This window comes from Urocampus carinirostris, chromosome 3 (assembly GCF_059441175.1).
Source record: "Urocampus carinirostris isolate Australia breed hairy pipefish chromosome 3, RoL_Ucar_1.0, whole genome shotgun sequence".
Taxonomy (NCBI): domain Eukaryota; kingdom Metazoa; phylum Chordata; class Actinopteri; order Syngnathiformes; family Syngnathidae; genus Urocampus; species Urocampus carinirostris.
This window is the reverse complement of record NC_142351.1, coordinates 22,624,595-22,646,258: the sequence shown is the minus strand read 5'-3', so window position 1 is coordinate 22,646,258 and position 21,664 is coordinate 22,624,595. Positions and strand designations below refer to the sequence as shown.

The window sequence follows — 21,664 nt, the reverse complement described above, 5'->3', positions numbered from 1 at the left end:
TTAAGCAAAACTACTTGAACTCGCTATTAGAAAATACTTGTAGGTCCTAATATTTTTATTTTATTTCACATCGCATTACCTTCACCTCAAGGGAGCTGAAATGATTGTCTGCTAAGGAAACCCAGAAAAACCCCATTTTTCTTTTTTATTCTTTTTGTCTTTTTTCTCCTTTCTTTTCTCCCTCTGTTTTTCAATTGTTTCCCTAATTTTCCTTCTTCCCTTTTAATTTATTTTTATTTTCCTTTTCTTTTTTTTTAATCCCTTGCTTTTCCCCCATTTTAATATTATCCCCCCCCACCCTTTTTTCCTTACATTATTGCAGTCTCCGTAGTTTGTGTTCTCCCTTGTGCCTTGTAGTAGGAGTTTTCCGTCACACTAGACATTACAGTGACATTTAGTGGTCAAATATCATACAGTGCTTTTTATATGAATATTTTTCCTTACCAGAAACGTAAAAATATTGTAAAATGTGAAAAATGTAAATAATAGCGAGAAAATAATACTCAAAATGAGCAAAATTATCTGCCAATGGAACCATTTTATACAAATATTTTTTTAAATACGATTAATTACCAAAATTAATGTCTTCTTAATTAAAACGTTTTTTAAACAGCAACTGGAGCTAAACATTATTTAATAATCTGAAACACTTCCAAGCTTCGAAATGTTTTCAATACTAATAAAGTTTGTCTTAGCTTAAAGGAAATTCAATTAGAGGAGAAAAATCACCAAACTGAGCAAAACTGTCAACATTGGTTTTTAATCTGAGGTTAAGGCAATCCATCACAAAGCATTTCACAAACCACAGCATGACGACAATCATGTCCAAGACCTGCTTCGGAAATTAATTGGCATGCAAGTCAGAGACCTGGAGAGCTACGGCAACCCGCCGAGATCAAAAAACAGGAATGTGTCATGTGGAGGAGCTGTACAAAACAGCAGTGGTTCTGTCTCGTGTGACAAGTTGGCGCTCTCTTGTGCAGTGGTGTCCAAACTATGGCCCTGGACTGGAGCCATTTGATGCATACCGAGAAATGTTAAGCAAACCCAGGGAATCCACTGAAAAGCGTACGTTCGCCTAAAAACTGAAATGCAATATTTGAAGTATTTTTGTGTGTAAAAATATTAAATCGTCTTTTTCCATCCTTATAAGATTTTAAAAAGTTTTGTCAACTGTGGATTGATCCCATTCTTTGGGTAAATTTGACCCCATGAAGATATTTTGTTCTGAGCCCTGAAATTGGATTGTTTTATTTTAGTCCACATCAACCTCCCAAGATTAGTTAACTTGGTTTGGAATAACTTCTCCAATTTGCTCCAGCTTTATCAGTGAAGCTGTATGGAATTTGAAACTTATTTACTCACTGCCGCCATCTCCTGGCTCGTGTCATCATTGCAGCCTCAGTCAACTCATTCATTTCTGAGATGCGTTTGAATAAAATCATCTTTTTTTTTATCTTTCTTTGCGTTTGGATTGCCTTTTGGACTGTACTTAACGTTAGGCAGGCCTTTTTATGCTACACTGACAAATATAAATAAAGAAAATAACGCAGCAGCAAGCATGATGTCCCTTTCCAGCACTCCTTCCACCCCCCTATTCCTCCTACCCAATGTGTTCGCCCTGAACAGCTTAGCTAAAAGTAAGATAAAAGAGATAAAAGCAGATAGGCCCAGAGGAAAATAAAGCATAAGGGCTCTTTGAACCTAGTTAGGGCATTAACTCATACTTAATAGAGAAAAAAAAAACTTTCTACTTTTACAATGACACATCAAATAATGCACCACTCCTTTAAACCTTGACCAAATGTTTGTAGTCCCACAAATTAGTTAAGAGTGTTGAGGCTCATTTTGACCATCATTTTGGTCCTTTTATCTCTATTTTGTTTTTTGTTATTTTTTAAATTTGTTCTATCTTTTTTCCCACTTTTTATTATCTTTTCTTTTCCCTCTTACACAAGGGTGCCACCATCTCCTGCCTTGTGTCTTCATTGCAGCCTCAGTCAACTCATTCATGATGGGTGAGCAAGTACGTGCATTTCTTAGATGTGTTAAAATAATTACAAATGGATTAACATCCTAAAAAAACAGCCCATAAACCTATGTTATTTACTGAAAACCACACCCAAGTTACATCATATTTTGGAGAGCCCCAAATTTTGTGCATTTTCAACAAAACTGCTCTTTATGTTTGGCATAACCCCTTAAAATATGTTGAATTTGATAAAGCATAACAAGTTAACCCAAAACTACCCCAAGATATGAGTCGTTTTGTAAAAAACGAGCTAGAATGTTGAATTGAAATGAAGCAAGTTCTGAGTAGGTCTGCTTTTTGTCCCAATTTGGTTAATTTGGAAAAGTGTTTGGACACCTCTGCTTTCAAGATACCCAAAAAGTCACTGCAGTCAAGCTTTGCATGTAACATAAACCTGCACTTTGCGCACAGTACATTTAAGTGCTGCTCCAGTGTCAATACATCCGCATGTGCATTTTTAGAACTGTGTCTTTTCAACCGTTTCAAACGATGATTTTAATGTCACTTTTTGCATAGGAAGTGCTTTTGTCAAGGTAGTTTCAGTTTCAAAAGTTTTAAGAACCACTGCCGGATGTGAAAGGTGAACAGAGCCGAGATCGGGTCAAGCAATATGGCCGACATGCTCGCTGAGCTCAAACAAAGGTTGACTTGCCAACGTCTTAGACACACTCGCATGCGTAAGGTCTACAACTGCCAAGTCTGATTTTTTTTTTTCTTTCTTTGCACAGGTTATTCCATATGTGGGCCTTATGTACACAATGACTGCAGGGAACAAGAAGAGTCCTAATGAAAGTCGAATGTCTTCAGGCATACAATGAAATGAGGTTCCTTTATCGTGCGCAATTTCATTGTTGAGTGTCTCAAAATCCTTGTTGAAGTCTGGCAACATCAAACCATAGTTGCGTGTTAAAAATTACACGCTTTAAGTGAAGTAATAACTAAGATTTCTTTGCAATGAAAAAGTATGATAAGCATTTGGAGAAATATGAATTCACCCATAAAATGGTCATACGATTCAGTTTTCTTGAAAAAAAAAAAAAAAAACATGAAAGAAAATACACCAAGTAAACATTCGGTTTGCTTTGTATCCTGTTACTGAGACTTGGGTTCAGGTTGTTTGACTCTGATCCTGCACTCTGAGTTCTGTTTCACCGTCTGTTTTCTCTTTCTCTCTCTTCCTCCCTCACTTACCCTTACCTTATAGGTCACTCACTTTCGGGTTCTATCATCATTTGTCTACTTTCCCCACATTTTCCCCTCCTATTGTGACTCTTCCTCTTTCCTCTCTCAGTGCTGTGTTCCCATGGTTCCCTCCTAGTGTGTTGTCCCCCCGCTCACCTTCCAAGCACCCATGTCACAGCACGATTGTAGTGAAACCCTGACTGGCTTCTGAGTACCGCCTGATGAACTGCTGGACTGCCGATTTGCTGGATCACCAAACATTTCGCTTGTCTATTGGATTACGTTTTTTTGCCTCTACTGTTCTGGATACTGCTGCCTTGCCGCCTGCCTTTTTGTGTACTCAAACCTGCCCTAAAAAAGGACTACAGTCATATCATAGTAATCTGTGCTTCTGCACCATCCTGAGTGTCTTCATGACATTAAATGATTCGGCATACTCACAATAATATTATTTATCCTCCAAATATTATTAACGTGTAAATTAAACAAAAGAGGAGTCAGGCAGCGTTCAATTGATGTAAAGCGAAGTCATGACCGATTTATGTTGAAACGCACGTCTACTCAAAGACAGAAACTAAGTGAATATGTTTTTATAGTAAAAGGAAAAAGTTCTCTATTAAAATGGTTCACGAAGACTGGAAAGATAATCAGAGGCTTGCAGTGTTAGCATATTGGTTCATTTAACCTATTTTTATTTTGTTAGACCTGCTTGAATGAGTTTTGGTGGAGGTATTTTGGTATTTTGATCCCAACAAATGACCAGTTACTTCTCAGATCCATTATCCAACAAGCAATAGTCTGCATGCAACTGGAGGCGTTAAAGTATGACAGTGGCAAAACTTCCTTCAAATCAGATGAAAACAAAGCAGAAAAAAAGATGCAGTGGAAATGTCAAGTCTCTGTTGGTGAGCTTGTTATTTTGTTAACAGAACCAGCAAAATCTAACCTTATATACGGACACGGCTCAATTGTAAGCAGAGCTTGACTTGAAGTATTGAACTAAACTCAGCCAAAATGTTTGTTAATTTCATGGTAAAAATGATGAGCCTGAAGTACAAAAGTCTACAAATGTATGTGTGAGAGTTGCCTTCGTTGTTCAACAGTTTGACCCTTAGCCACACTTTCCGTGTAGTGCATGAACAGCCTGCTGAATGAATTTGGATATGTTTCTATATTTTAGGCACATTTGGATTGAGTGACTGAGAGAGAGTGAGTAGAATCAAGTCATGAAAGCAAATCGGTGGGAGGCAGCAAAATGTTGCTACTGTTTATGCTCAGTCGGTGGATTTTTGTAGAGAAATGTCTTCTGTGACGCAATGGTGCTTTCGTTTCCGTCCGCTATTTGGAGTTTAACTAAGAGTAGTGCATGGGTGCTAAGGAAGTCGTAGGGTGTTTGTTTTTTTAATAACACAATTGTGTAGCCTGCTTTTGAGTCAATCAATGAGCTAGTTAGGTCGTTGATGAGACATATAGTTGACTCAGATAGAGTTATTAATGTTAGAATCAGTTGGGTTACTTGAAAACGTCATCTTTATTTGGTTGTCAAATCAATTTACTTGTTGATTGTTAACGCTAGACCAGGGGTCCCCAAACTTTTACCTGTGAAAGCCACCTATCTTTTCCCTTTTCCGATGAGGAACCGGGGTCAGTTTGGAACAGAAAAATCGTGATGATTGCAGGAGTGCCTAAATGTACAAATTTATTGTTTTCCAAGAAGCCACAATCGAATAACCTTTCTAGGTTCTTCACAGAATAAAGGCAGAAAATAGATAATAACCTCTAAAAAAAATGAACTTTCTGTGGTGTCATGCAAAGTCTTGACAGGTCCAAGATACGCTTAGTGGTCGGATCCCTGGCCCACCAGTGGTATAGATGACTTGTGAAAAGGCAATGGATTTTATCTCACTATCACATAATTTTTAGTCACGGTACCATAGACAATTGTTAATTTCATGGTGCTTTTACATATTACATTGACGCTGTTATATTCTAAACATTGTGACAAGTCTATTGAAATTGTAACAAGTGAAATGCCTTTTCATATGTCATCTATATCGCTAATAGTCCAGTGGTAAGAGTTCGGCAGTTTCACTGCCATGATCTTGGTTTGAATCCTGTTACAACCAATACCGCGCACCCAGTATATGTGTAGTAAAAATGTGAAGGCGGCCCGTAGTTTGGGGACCACTGAGCTAGAACATTAGTTGGTTTCTTGGTTTAAACGAGTCATTTGCTTGGATTCTGTTCTGTTAAATTGGTCCTTTAAGCAGATGATTGATTGTTTAGGGGTTGTGCAGTTTGGTTGTTGGTTTGAAGGTTGTTTTTTTTGGTCAATTGATTGTTTTGGGTGGATAGTTAATGCGGATAGTTAACTGCTTGGTTTATCATTTGTTCCATTGGTTAATGAGTGCCCCATTTCTTCCTGGTGGATATTTTCACTGGGGGAGGTCTTTTTCATTTGGTGGCAAACGTCTCATTAGTGGCTCGACTGAACTCATGCGTGTGGGATGTCAGAATGCTTTTATAAGGTGAAAATTTCTTCTTGGCTCTGGTGTGAAAGTTCATTAACGAGCTGTCCTCTCCATCTTTAATTTGCTATGCTCAAAATAATGCTTTTTGAAGGGGAAAGAAATGAGTTGCTCTTTCCAGGCTTTTGTGTTTCATTGAAAGCTCTGTTCTCCCTGAACTCTTCACCAAGTTAGCGTCTCGGAACTTTGTCCTCTAAGGTTTTTTTTTCTGATTAAATTTTTCTAGCCTAATGCTATGTTAGCACTATGTTAGTTTTCTTCACTGACCATGGTACTCTTTACTATTTGAGCTGTAGCATTCCGGTTAAATACTGAATGTGAATACTTAAAAACACGAGTGGGAAATTACTCATAGACACATGATCACTTTAAAAAACAAGTCACACCAAAATTATTTTTGTCGTGTAAGATAAATGTTCGTTTTGGGAGTTGTGTCACTCTTCAAATGTTGTCAATCTGGAAAAAAATTATGTTCATTCAAATGGACCGGAAACCTTTGGTCAGTCCTCAGCTGTGTCTAAACTTCCGGGCCGTGGTTTTGTGAAAGGTTATGGTCATTAGTTTTCAATGTTGAATGAATAATAAAAAGATGCAAAGAATGGTGCATTGTCTTTTTGTTCAACAGGTATATTTAGCTTATTATTAGCATTCAAAGCTTTGTGCTTTTTTTGGGTAGTGCAATACTTATATCAGAATTATTAAAAACAGGTAAAAATAATACTATCATGGCAACAACTCACAGCAACTTGCACTCAAAAATGCTTTAAAACAATCTCATACAATATTTCATCACATGCTTTTTTTAAATATATATTTATAATGTAGTAATTATCAAAATAGAAATAGCTAATTTAAGGATTTCAATTATTATTACAATAAGAAGCCATAAAATATCGGAAACCTACAGGGAAAATATGACTTGCAATAAACCAGAATACATGACTTTTTTTTTTCTAAACACATCAATTGTAAAAGGTATCACAAACATAATACAAGATGGCACACTCTAACGCTTTACTTACGTCCTGTCTTGCCCCAATGTCCAGCGATCCGTGACATTGTTCTTCAACTGGGCAGCAAACAATAACAGTTTTGAATTAAGCTCCTCAACATTTCAAGCTGTTCTAGAAAGGAGACTTCACCATCCTCGGTTTCACTCCGATTCAGCAGGATGTTTATCTTCCCAGGGAAGTAGTGTGAAGGGTTTCACACAGCGTTGCTTTGGCAGCGATCGCCGGGCGAATACGGCGGCGGTGGAACCGGGTTAGGCTTTATGGCTCGGCTCTTCATGTAAGAGATGAGCTGGTCGGGGATCTCGGCCAGGACATCTTTGGCCAGCCGGGCCATGCTTAGGACGTGGTTGCCCGTGCGGTCCATGTAGTCCCTGAATGGGACGAACTGGTCACGGCGGAGGACGGGAAAAACATGAAAAACAAGTCAACGGATAGAATAGAATGGAATAGAATTTACCTTTATTGTCATTCTTTGTAACCATGCACACAGAACGAAATGTCGATACACCTGACCCGTACAGTTAAACTGTAGCGAGCCGATGTAGCCGCAGCCGAACAGGGCGCCGCCATTTTAGACCCAACTACTGTGTTGGGAGTAATTAGGTGACCAAAACCCCCAATTCCAACCCTTAATGCCGAGCGCCAAGCAGGGAGGCAATGAGTACCAATGTTGTAAGTCTTAGGTATGACTCGGCCGAGACTTGAAACAGGATGAAACAGTCTTTCAGTAAAGAGTGCACTTAAAAAGAATTCGGTCCAATAATAGAGGTTGATTCAATATCTGAGGTACCTGAGGTGAGTTTGACCCAACTTCCCGGGTTGTTTGTCACAAACAAACCAAAACAAAATTGGTTCTTTGTCTTTGAAAAAAAACGTGGTTCTCAAAATTGCAATTTTTTTCAGGTTGTTGGTACATAAAACCATCAAAACGGTGTCATTTCTTTTTGAAAAACTTAAAAGATTGGATCTATTTATCGAAAAACTATCTATCTATCTACCCAGGTCATATCCCTTGAGAGGAGTGACCGACAGCAAGACAAACACATACAAAATGAAGAAAATAAAAAAAGGGGAAAAGTCTTGACACGTCCAAGATAAGCTTAGTTTTTGGACCATGGCCAACCCGAAATGCCCCAATTGCCCAAACACCCAAACAAGTTAAGCAGCCCGGCACCGAAGTCGGTCATGCTTTCGTCCCTCCAAATGAAACTGGTTTACCCCTGCCGTATCATACAGGTGCCCTTCCCATCCCTTAGAAGACGTCTAAACATCACACTATCCTTTTACAACACCTCTCTACTCGTTCCTATCACCAACAAGAGCTCTAGCTTCCACTATATTTAGACCTCTTTCCTGCAGTGCACTCATAACACCATCCATTCACGTCAATCGCGTGAATTGGTCTTCTTCCATTTACTTCTGCTCTGTAGGTACTCTTCAACATTCACTCCTCATCCACCCTCTCCATGTGTCCAAACCAACCAAGTACTCTCTTATCCACACGCTTGCTGAGTTCCACTACTACTCCAGTTCTGTCTCTCACAATTTCATTTCTCAATCTAGCCAATCTTGTCACTCCTAACATAATCCTCAAACACTTTATCTCATCAACATTTAATTTCCTTCTCTAATCTGCGTTCCTTCGTTATCAAAAAACAAAAGTGGAAAACAAGTTCATAGTGTAAAAAAACAATAGACAGTCATTTTATTTGAGAAAACAGTTAAATGTGTTCTTTTTATTTCTAATACATCCCAAAATTCCGTCAATATATTATAAACAATCTCACATTTTAGGTTATGTCCAAACGGGTTACTGTTGTTAAAAAAATAGACAAAAGATTGAGCTGTGGTATAAAAAACAACCTAGGAAAGTTGGACCAAATTGATCCAACAGTGTCTTGCTCCATGTTTGACCCAGTTGGGTTTATTTTCGATCCCATTGTTTTCAGAACTTGCGAATGCGTGAAACGACCTCATTGTGGCCCATTTGGGACCCTACGTTTCCCTGTTTACAGGACAAAGTCTTCTATGTTCTGTAACCTCATTTGGGTCATTTACAACAAATAGTGAATTATCATACTACACCAAGAAGTAAGAGTAAAAACATAAAAACAAACATAACATAAGTATTTTTCACCTGTACAATGTCTCTCTCAGCTAATTTTCCCCGTGAAGATATCCGGATATCATCTCCATCCAACTCCACCATGGCTGTGAAAACAAGGCAATCAGCATCCAGTGAGCGTCTGTAGTGATTAATGCTCACCAGTCATATCATTAGGTACATCTGCACCCGACTCAAATATTTGGCTTTTCCTAAGTGACAGAGAGCTCTTCATTTCATTCCGTATTCCCTGCATCATTATGACAGCTCTTTCTGTTGTTTTGCCCCTAGAGTAATAAATGAGATTACCATTCCATGCTAATTATCCTTTCTTTCTGGTTGATAAATATTCATCGTCTTATGGCTTTTTTTAGTCATATTAAGAATTCAGAAAATACATTGCTATACGTAAAGAAGACCCCAGGAAGCTCAAATTACCTATGTAACATGTTTTTCGGACGACAAGGCGCATCCCAAAACCTCAAATTGGCCTGACTTTTTTATGTCCACCTTATCTTACATGTGGCCAAAATTTAAAATACACTAACATATTTGTGCAGTTATCTATCGATCCATTTTAGCAATGACCACAATTGCATAACAATGGTGGTAACGGCGATTGAATCAGATGGCTATGGTAAGAGCACTGAATCCGAACCACTAGGCTGCTGGAGACATGAATGGTTGTTCACGATTGCACACTATATGCACAGGACCCTAGATTGTGACGGGAGAGCAGCTGGTTTTATTCACTGGGTCACTGGGCATATATAAAACACATGACTAGGCATTAGGTCTTATCTCGCTATCACGCTATTTTTAGTCACGGAATCAAAAATGTTAGAGTAGAGTGAATGTTTTTTCACTTTTTCTCAGCTCAAAATAGGCATCGTAAGTAACAAACATTTTGAATGTGTTGATTTGTAAATTTCAGGGATACCAGATTACTTCCCACAATGTTGTAAACTTCATTCAGTTCAGAACAACTGAATTACTTCCCACAATGCCTTCATCGTCATTCTGTTTTGAATCGTCTGAGCTTCGTAAGGACTTTGCAGGTGGACCGTACCATGGACCAGTTTAATGTCTGACAATATTCTCGCAGCCCGGCCCAACAATAACATTAACAATTTAATACCGTGACTAAAAATAGTGTGATGATGAAAAAAGACTTAATGCCTTCCCATGTGTCATCTAGTGGTCTAGTGGATAGGATCTGGCACACTGCACACAGTACAAACAGTCTTAGTTTCATACGCTTAAGTGCACAATATTTAGGAAAAATTACTATTAGAAAGACTAAATTTTGGGGGCGAACCTTATAAATCGGTATGCCTTATACTGTGGAAAACATGGATAGTCAAGCATGAAGAGGACCCACCCACGTGAGGTGGAAGTGAGCGCCACTGATCGGCAATAAACTGACTCACCGTCAAACTCTGCTTGGCCCACCCCGACAATGATGATGGACATTGGTAGTTTGGCAGCCTGTAGTGAGTGACAAAAGCAGTCAATAGCAGTCATAAAATTCCCAACACTTGAGAGGGGAGGGTATACCTCCCCTCTCTTCATTGAAATATAAGATAAAAAATATATTCATTGTTTACATTTATTTAGCGTATTTTTTTTTTACTTATTTAACTTCACAATTTGAGGATTTCATTTTCAAAATGACTTAATTTTCACATTTTATTATAAATATTATTACCGCAATTAGTATGTAACTAACAACTGTGCTCAGTGTCTGCAGTTGCAGTGTGAGCACACTATTCTCCGAGGCCGACAGTGAGAATAATGAATCGGATTTGCACACACCTCAGCCCCAAACACTAGAATTTGTAATACTTTTTTTTAGCAAACTGACAGCAAGTTGAGACATCCATTATTATTTTCTTTTTTTCATAACGGTGGAATATGTTTCTGTTGATGCTTTGTTCAAAAGGAGCAGCGCATAGACTTCATATATAAGTTAAGATAAGACAATATTCATTTTTCTATGCTATAGTTTATGTATTGCTTTCTTGCTCTGTCAATCAAATTATGAATACATTTAGGTCAATTTGTTTGTAAATCTGACTAAACCTCACTAGACATGAACCTCACTGCAAATTATTGAGCCAAACATATCCCGACAGGGCGGGTCTTGCGGCAGTAGTTCAGGAGGTAAAGCGCTCGTTCTGGGATCAATAGTTTGCAGGTTAGATTCTTGGCTCCTTCATGTTTTATGTCGAAGTGTCCTTGGGCAAGACACTGAATCCCTAATGCCCCAGAGAAGCAGGTAATTGCCTTTCATGGCTGACCCTGCTATCGATGTGTGAGTGCGTGTGAATGGGTTAGTGTAAAGCACTTTGAGAGGTCTTTAGTGACTTGAAAAGCGATATATAAATGCAGACCATTTACATGTATTTACATTTATAAAGTATTAATTATATTCATTATGAAACACATAAGTAGTTTTTTTAGGACTGAGTATCGATATTAATAGACTGAAATTCAATATAATTTTGTCATGATTTGCCCATTGCTCTCACCTGCGCTCACTCGTTTAGTACCAGTGCTGCTCTTTTCCTGATTGGTTTCCCTCTTATTTAAACACGTCTTTCTCATTCACTCCTGGTCCGTTCGTCAGCGAACATCCGCACATGCAAGGCAAGCACTTTTTGACTCTGTCTCCCGGCTGTCCCGTCCTATCCTGTATCCTACTCGTCTACCCCTGGCTTCCCGATCGTCTCTGGCAACCTAACTTAATTCCTTCCTCCGACCATGCTCCGTTCTCTCGTTCCGGCTACCTGACTTGATTCCTTCCTCTGACCTTGCTCCGATCTCCCGTCCCGGCTGCCCTACTCGTTTCCGTCCACCGACCACGCTCCGATCTACCGTACCGGCTGCTCGACTCATTTCCCCCCTCTGACCACGCTCCGATCTCGTGGCTTTCCTGCTTCTCCAGCCCAGCGATCACCGAATCGCTGGTGTTTGTTTTCCCGTGCCTGACTACTCCGCTTCCGCAATAAATCTTGGTGTGAAACGTTACTCGATTAAGTCCTGTGTCTGTTCTGGTTCTGACAAATTTGGATTCAAATCTATTCACTTCAAGTTTTTCATCCACATATAAATATATTCAGTATGTTTTTAAGGTCCAGTATTCTTTAAAATAGACTGTAAAAACACAAATTGTGCAATGGGAGAAACCAGTCCCACAATCCTACATAATACTACTTAGATTTTTCTATTTCAATAAATTCAGAAATGTTTTCTGGTGCAATAAAAAATGCTGTGGTATTTATATGAAATTGTAAAATAAAAAACATTCACATTAAAATGTCATTTCTTATAATATGACCAGGGGAAAAGACATATTGTAATAGTCAAATTATGGGTTCATGAACCAACATCAGATTATATAAAGAACAATATGTTTGTTATATTTGATAAAACCTTGTCCAAGTTCTTACAAGTGTGATAAAACTGGTTTGAAACAGAAATGTGTTTTTGTTGCATTGAATCATAAAACATTATCTATTATAATTCCACCTCAACATATATCAAGGTATGTGTCAAATGACCTGGATGTGTATGGTATAAGGTAACAACACATTAACATGAATGAGAAGTTTATCCAGAAAAAAAATGTAAAAAAAAAGTAAATACTTTATCACTTTGCGAACTGAGCAAAGGCTCGAATTGTAATCCCAATGATTCAAACCGAATCAAGTCTCTACTCTTCCAGGGTGAACAGCCGTTTGACCATTTCATATTAAAAGCCATATGGAATCCACCTTTGTGCAGAAATGTTCACCTCTCTTGCTGTCGCTGTTCAAGTTCTAATGAATAACACCTTTGGAGTAGCGCACTGCAGCATACGATATTGGGCACAGCGACCGCGCCCATCGACGGAATTCCAAGAGACGGAAAGAACTGCTCTACAGTCGACACGCAGAAGGGAGAGGATCGTAAATGATGGATGCGGTCATGAAGGTTCCTTGGCTTGGTTTCCCAGCACATTATAGGGCAGTTAGTTTGAAGAGTCTGGGGTCCTTGAAAGCACATACATTATTGAGTGCTGGGGGACCCTGGACTGGGGTTTTTACAGCCTTTTAAGTCAAGTCAAGTCACATTTATTCATATAGCCCTTAATCACAAAAATGTCTCAAAGGACTGCACAGGATTACAATTACACAATTACCTGATCTTAAACCGTGCGGGCAAGGAAAAATTCAAAACCTGAGCGTGAGGAAAAAAGAAACCTTGAAAAGGGGCCTCACGAGTGGTAATCCCCCTTCCAGGATGAAATAGACTTAGCATTACAGTACAGAAACATAGTAAACACTAGGTAACATGTTGAAAATTGTCTGGAAAGTGTAAGACAGGAACAACGCCCCCAGCCTGTAAACTAGCCCAGAAAGTCTATGACGGCCACGACGCAGCTTTTGAAACTTCCATTACTGTAGTGAAAATTAAAAATAAAAATAAATACTTAAACGTTTTTGAGTTTTTCCTTGCCCTCATGTAGGTTTTAGATCAGGATGGTGGGATCATAGTCTGTAGTTAGTAATAGTCTGTGGTCTGTGCAGCACTTTGATACTCCTCATGATTAAGGGCTATACAAATAAACATGACTTGACTAAATTTCAAAATTATTGTCAAATGGAGAGTCTTTGAAGACCTTATTAAAGGTCTAAGACTCATATGTCACTCAAACACTCAAACAATATGACGGTCGGACGTAGCCGTTTAAGAAGCAAAATGGTAAATGGTCTGCATTTATATAGCACTTTTCAAGTGACTTAAAACCTCTGTTCAAGTGCGTTACAATTTGCTCCACACTTACCCATTCACACACTCACACACCGTAAGCGCCGTCGGCCATGCAAGTCAACTATGAACTCCATCCAAAACTTCACTTTTCCTCAATTGAATACGTTCTGTGTTTTTGTCCTCCATGTTGTGTTGATTTATACGCTACATGGAAGGTTCTATTCACACACTTACCTTTGGAGTTGATACACTTTGCTCTGTAATGGTTAAAATTTCAACACTTTTATTCAATAGATTTGAAAATTTTCACCTGTTGCCTAGACTTTCAATCACGAAGCCTTTTTTTGTTATTTGCAATAGCCGCTTAGACATTTGGTACATGATTCAGAATATTTAAGATATTTGAAGACTCTTAAAGACTCTTAAACCTTGTTGTTTTGCTTGCAGAGTCTGTTAGGATAAGTATTGGGAATTTAAATGTACTACTTGGTGCTACATATATACATAATTTATACTATTTTTACTTTATTGTTGGGCAGCACGTCGGCGCAGTGGTTGGCGCAGTGGTTAGCGCGTGTGCGGCGCCCTAGCCCTAACCCTAACCCTGAGGTCCGGTTTCCTCCCACATTCCAAAAACATGCATGCCAGGTTAGTTGGCCGGTCCAAATTGTCCCTAGGTGTGAGTGAGTGAGTGAATTGTCTGTCCCTGTGTGCCCTGCGACTGGCTGGCAATCAGTTCAGGGTGTCCCCTGCCCACTGCCTGAGGATGGCTGGGATGGGATCCAGCGCCCCCACGACCCTACTGAGGATAAGCGGTGCAGATAATGGATGGATGGATGGATGAATACTTTATTGTTTGGTAAAGCACTTGAATTTACGTTGGTTATTTTAATGTAATTTTAAATTACATTCATTTTTTTGTTAATTGGATGGACTTTGATCATTTGATGATCTGATTGGTTCAATAAATACAATGTCGTTAGAGTTACAAGTATTTGGATGACTACTTTTACTTCAACTTGTAATATTATTCTGAAGTAACAGTACTTTTACTTGAGTATTTTTTTTGGCTACTCTACCCACCTCTGTCTATAACTTAATAAAGGGAACTGCAATTATTAAAAGGGGGAGCAATTAGCTGAGGTTGACAGGTATGTCATTTTCATTTGATTGCCAGACAGTACATGTTCATAAGAGAGTTGCACAGAGAAAAAGTGGGTCAGGCTTCCGTTGCAAGGGTTGGGGAGGTCATGGTTTGCTTGTTAACAATGGGTTGTTTCTAAGCTCCATCTCCTTCAACCTTCTTGATCTTTAAAAGGTAAAGCTTGACTGTGAGACCTTTTATAGGAATTTATGAAGAATTCTTATCAGATCCTTCGAAATTTCAGCAGTACTAAAGTCCAAATTCTTTAAAGCCCAAAGGATAAAAAAACACATAGCTGGACAAGTTTTCCCGACTATATTTTGTAATGCGTAACCCGGGTCATCATGGTTTTAAACAATTTCTGCCTGCAAACAACCCCTAAGGGTAAAAAAAATAGATCTTATCATCTGCAGTGTTAAATTAGGAAAAACATCAAAGATAGCTCAAACCCCTGCAGGCTGCCTTGCTAGATATGCGAATACATTAGGTTCACCGGAATCCATAATTCAGCATTAAATTAGAATCAGAAACGCCTTGTCATAGAAACACAAACACAAAGAGAAAGCAAGAGGGTTGGGTTCCAGGTGAAGCAGCAAGACGTTTGGAAACGTTGAGCAGAGCAGCAGACAAGATCTTAAAAGGAAGGTGTGGCTGTTCCAATGGTTTGATTAACAGTCGCAAATTCCCTTTAAACCCAGTCTGCTGGGGGTCTAGAGGAGGCCAGCTACATGGTACATAAATTCCTTCTCAAATTCGCATTTAAACAATAGAGAAGTATTAATATACAATTAATAAATACAAGTAGTCTAATGTGCGTAACTTTCAAATAACCGAAAGTTAAATTCCCTGCAGTACACTAGGATTCTAATTAGACTCTAACTTAGATGAAACAGATTCCTTCGGAATGCAAATATGAATCTATTAAAATCTGATTGACACCTCAGGTTTTTCCAGCAGTCTCAAGAAAAGGGAACATACATGACAGCGGCAGCGGGAAACAAAAGGAGAAGAAAACATTATACTCCACGGACAGTAAAACCCAGAAGAGTTCCAGAAAACTTACGTTAACGATGGCCTCCTTGGTTTGGGACATGTCCGAAATGACACCGTCCGTAATGATGAGCAGGACGAAATATTGTGAGCCGTCCTGTACTGCTGCAGCATACCTGTAGAAGAAAACTGTTATCAGGGAAAAAGACGGTTGAAAACTGTAGGAAAATGTGACTATGCTAACCACAAACGCAATATTCATGTATGACAATCATTTCATAGGTGAGTACTAATAAGTATTATATTAAAGAAGGTTTCTCAGAAAGCTTATATTTTACTTACGTATTTTTGATTCCTGTGCATTAAAAAGTAATGTTCATGGATCTTGAAAATAAGGACGTTACTTTTGGAGTGATTGAAAAAACAAGTTGTGTTACAAACATAATTTTTAGTTCGCATTTTGAAATAATGAAATAAAGCCGAAAGAAAGAAATTCTGCTGAACCAGGTATCAAAAGAAACCGTTCAGTGAAGCTCTTGACACCAAGGGATTCTTTATGTTAGCATTGTGTTAGCAGTGACCTTTAATTCAATACAATTCAAAGTGTTTATTGTCATATGCACAGTAAAGAACCACGTTTCCCTGCACAATGATATTCTTACTTTGCTGTCCACACAGTTGCCAGCGTAAAAATTGAAACTGAGAAACTATATACAGGCATACATAAAAGAATAATATGAGTTTTAAAAAGATAAAAATACAAGATTAACTGAAGATAAGTTGAGGTTGGAGTTTAGGATGTGAAGTGATACTTAACATAACAGTAAAACAAAACGAAAACAAAGACAAGAATTACATCCAATTAATTTTTAGACATAACACGTTTTGTTTTAAAATGACGTCAGCCTCGTCCTAATGCTAGGATCTAGAGGTAAGATCGGGCCTAATAAAATTGAGTCCAACCCACCCGGGCCCGTAGGTATTAAAGCCCTACTCGGCCCGAGCCCGACCATTTACTTGATTTGAGGGGACGACCCCGAACCCCCCGCCCCTGAATTTTCCTATTTTACTTGTGAGGGCAGGGCTACTCTCTCACTGACTTTTTAAAATTTAAATATCCGCCTGTCATTGTTCTTTGTTTCTTTGTATGTGTGTTGCGCGGTGGACTATCCGCGCGATGGATTGTTTTATAACCTACTTTTATTTAAGTCAATTTTTTCAAACAACTTAACAACCTAAGAAATTACTTTCTTTTGTTTAAAGCGGAAATCAACTCAAAATATTTTTTGACTATATTATGTTGTATGACCCCTTTATAGTCCAAGCATGTTAGTGGAAAATGAGTTAAGTAGCAAAATCCACTTGTGTTTATCCTTTCATCGCAGCAGTCAATTTCAGGGTTGCTGTCGGTTATATATATATATATATATATATATATATGTATATATACACATATATATACATACATATATACATACATATATGAGTATGCTTATATAATATACTTCTTAATGTATTCACTTGATGTCTCAATGTATTAATTCATTCAGTGATTATTCAGGCTACATTGTTCAAAGTGGTGTTCTGATTTACTGTTGAGGGAGAGGCCTATTGTCTCTGGATCTTATCAAAGCATCTGCATAATCCAGCAAGATCCAATCTCAACATGATTAGTCTAAGTACAGAGTTTGGGAAAAATTCCACTCATTTTAGGTCGTATTCTTTTTAGACTACACTCAATCCCTAAAAACAAAATCGGTCAGCCGTTTTGTCAGTGCTTCGTGAAGGACACATTCACTGCTCCATTTTGTGTTAACAAACCTAGAATATGTTTTTTGTTTTATTTCGTTTATTGTAATAAAAATCTTAATGGACCTGCTTTGCTCCAGCCATCTTTTTTTTCCCGTCTGATTTTGCGTACCAGTTGATTTGAACATGCCGCAGAGAAAATTCCTCATCCTCTTTTAGCCACCACCAGAGATGGCTGAAACAGACTTCGGTTGTTAACGCATATTTGAGGAAAAACAAATTCTAAAAGGTACATACAACATGATGAGTTCTTAACACTGGTGCCTTGACGCGTCTAATTGATTTAGGGATGTTCACTTCTTAAACCTGCAGAGCAAAATACAGTTGTATGCCAAATCTAATTTATGTCAATAGAAAGTTTTTTTCTTAAGTGGACCACTTTGTTCATGGACATGCTGAGACGACAAAAAAATTAAAAAAACAATGGATAGAGCATCCCTTGTTCCGCTTCAATCACTTTCCCCATGCCTTACAAGCTTAATATGGAATGTAAATAAGTGAAATATGCTGTAGCATTCCATGTCTCTGAGGTCTTTCCAGACACTTTTAGCAAAGGAAGCGCACGGAAAGTGTGTCCTACTTTCATGGCCTCGTGGTAGTTGCCTGATGAATAATTGACTCAACTATTTATGCAGGCGCTGCAGTATTACATTCTCATTTTCTTAAAGCATCAACCGTCTTCAGCCCCTTCTATTCCCCCACCTCACTGCCATCCTCGTCCATATCACACCACTGCCATCCTCGTCCAAAGCTTTGTCACCTCACGCCTCGATTACTGCAATTCCCCCCTCTACGGTTTACCTCAAGAGCCCATCCAAGCAATCATCGGGCAGTGGGCAGGGGACACCCTGAACTGGTTGCCAGCCAATCGCAGGGCATACAGGGACAGACAACTCATTCGCTCATTCACACCTAGGGACAATTTGGACCGGCCAATTCACCTGAAATGCATGTTTTTGGAACGTGGGAGAAAACCGGAGTGCCCGGAGGAAACCCACGTAAGCACGGGGAGAACATACAAACTCCGCACAGGAAGTCTGGAGCTGGATTTGAACCCACGACAGGTTCCCATGACATGAACTGTGCTGCACAAGCGCTAACCACTGCGCCGCCGTGCTACACATATATATATATAATGTATATTTAACCATTAATGTATTTTTGATTTTATATTTCCATGATGTCATTTCTCCTGACTGCAAATCGTTCCCAGTAAAGGACATCAGTGCTACTGGACTTTGCTCTGTTTCCAAAGGCACAAATTTGTTGCATTTATACAGTAAATCAAATTTGGGGGGGAAAAATTGCGCTAAAGTTGTCATGGCTGGAAAAACAGGTCTCACAAAAATATTGCCCCCCAGTTCTCTCTGTCAGCCAACTGACTCCAGAAGTTCCCTGATGACCTCTGAATGATCCAATCTTGACCTTAATGACTAATGACAAACAGAGTGCATTGTGTCATTAAATCTCAGTTTAAAAGCACCTGCTCTTTGACGGGGTCTATGAAAGGAGAACAGACAGCACTATGAAGACCAAAGAACACACCAGGCAGGTCCAGGATGAAGTTGTGGAAAAGTTTAAATTAAGAATAGGATATAAGAAGATTTTGCAACATTTACATATCTCCCGGAGCACTATGCGAGCAATAATATCAAAATGGAAAGCATGAAACCACTGCAAAACTGACGTGGCCGTCCCTCTAACTTTTGCCCTTACCAAGGAGAAAACTAAAAAGAGAAGCAACTAAGAGGCATTGGATGACCGGCAGGTATACACAGCTGAGGTGGGACAATCTGTGCATATGACAGCTTTTAGTCATACTGTGTTTCAATTTACCCTTTATAGAAGAATAGAAAGAAGAAAGCCCTTTGTGAAAGGCCACCATAAAAAAAGCCTGTTTGCAGAAAGCCACATGGGAGACACATAAAACATGGGTGACAAAGTGCTCTGTTTAGATAAGACCAAAAGTCAACTTTTTGGGCTGAATGCAATGCGTTACTTTTGACGTAAGAGAATCACTCCACATCACCCTGAAAACACCAACCCCACTGTCAAACATAGGTGTGGCAGCATCATGCTCTGGGGTTGCTTTTCTTCAGCTGAGAAGACCGTTAGAAAATGATGGAAAGATAGATGAAGCCAAATACAGAGCGATTCTGGCAGAAAATCATTTGTAGTCTACAAGAGACCAGAGAATTGGGTGCAGGCTCACATTCCAACAGGACAACAACCCTAGTTTAAAGCAAAATCTAGATTGGAGCAATTGTGGAAAATACTGAAAATTAAGGTGCATAAAAGATTACCATCAAACCTTAAGGAGCTTTAGCTATTTTGTAAGAAAGAATGGGCAAATATTTCTGTTTCAAAATGTAGAAATATGATAGAGACAAAACTTAAAAAGCAAAAGGCGGTTGTACAAAAAGTTGTTGGGAGGGGGGATACTTTTGCAAGGCACTGTACGTTTTCATATACTGAAATCAACAATCAGTTCAGGGTGTACCCAGCCCACTCCCCACAGCTTCCTCTTGATCTTCTTCATCATTATTTATGTGGGCCAAAAAATGCAATCAAGGATAAGTGTATCATCATATTTCCATTCACACATTCAATGTTTATTCAAATTTGATTACTTCATATTCAAGAAAGTGCCTTTTTAAATGAAAGCATTTTATGACACTACCTAATGGACCACAATTTACATCAATAAGGCATGCTTATTGCACAGTCAATCATCTTTATACCGATTTGTAGCAACGCCAGTAAACTCATTGGATGATAATTTCCTCATTGGAAAGCTTGTTAGTGTGTGGTGTGTTCCTATGCAATAAAGGCGGATTTATTGTGAATGTATTAACCCCCCTCTAATGGTGTAGAGCAGCCATCATTTAAGAACTCAGTAAAAGGAAACTACAGTACATACAGTCACAAGAATTGATGAAACATTAACGTACATGATATTGGAAAACAATCGTTTTCACAAATTGGATCCAAACTCTTGATTATTAAACAAAATATGTGGAAACATTATAATAATATTGACTAATGAATTCTATAGAAAGTTATAGGATAATACTGAGAGATATGGCATGTTGTGGAACTGTACTCTGTGTAATGGGGTTACAGTATATTAATGAAGAATGTGGAATATGTTGGTCAAAAATATGCGATGCTACGAATGGAAACTGAAGAGGAAAAAAGTGATGTGCAGTCTAGGGAGGCAGGGGAGGCTGTGCCTGACCTGTCTTTATGAAAATATAAAGTCCAAATTTTTTTTATATTTATACAATGTTAAAGTTCTTTCTTATTTAACGTCACGATACGGTAATTATGTTTTTTTTTTATATTTTAATTTTCACATTATATTATGAATCTTAATATCACTAGAATTTAACCTATTACTGTGCTGCAAATGTAAAGTGAGGCACCCAATTCTCTTGCCTTATGGCAGAAGGCAATAGGGAGACCAAGGATTGTGATTTTGCACAAATGTCAGGCTCAAACAATAGATTGTTATAGTATTTTCAATGTTTTTTGTAGTGCAGTGGTTAGCACATTTGCCTAATGCATAAAAGGTCCCCAGTTTAAGATTGGGTGGAAATATTTGTTGGTCTGGATAAGGTTGGGTGCCACCAAAATGTACTTGCCCAAGACACACCACAGAAAATAGACCCTAGTGCAGGGGTAGGGAACCTATGGCTCGGAAGCCATATATGGCTCTTTTTATGAGTACATATGGCTCCAAAATGAAATGTAACTATTGCACATCTCTCTGTGGCGTTCCAAAGTCATTTCATCCCGATTTTGGTCCATATAAAGCCGAAGCAACTAAATGCAAGAGTTCGATAAGAAACCATTTAAACTGATTAATAAAAACGCTGGCAAACAACTTTGATTAGGTGAGCAGTACAGGTGGGCGGATCCCTGCACACAGCGCAAGGCACTTCCTTCTCTCTCGATCAGTGCAGTCTACACCTAAAGTGAATATGACGATATGCTTATCGTTTGCAGTAATTTGTGACATTTTTACACAAGAACTTTGCATGCACATTGTTTTGAAACCGTTATTAAGGGCAAATTTCATGGAAAAAAATCGCCTCAACAATCTTG

At 38.6% G+C, this 21,664-nt stretch overlaps 1 protein-coding gene across 2 annotated transcripts in view; it reads right to left on the bottom strand.

The window, feature by feature from the left end:
* Positions 1–741: 741 nt before the first annotated feature.
* The window catches only part of cpne5a (copine Va), a 121,328-nt gene continuing 100,405 nt past the window's right edge, over positions 742–21,664 (bottom strand). For both annotated transcript variants that reach the window (XM_088331104.1, XM_088331105.1), the window contains 4 exons: positions 15,822–15,924; positions 10,290–10,347; positions 8,893–8,966; positions 742–7,140 (listed from right to left, as the gene is read on the bottom strand). In XM_088331104.1, the coding sequence (XP_088187230.1) occupies positions 6,949–7,140; positions 8,893–8,966; positions 10,290–10,347; positions 15,822–15,924 (427 nt within the window). In that variant the 3' untranslated portion in view covers positions 742–6,948. The remainder of the gene's footprint in view (positions 7,141–8,892; positions 8,967–10,289; positions 10,348–15,821; positions 15,925–21,664) is intronic.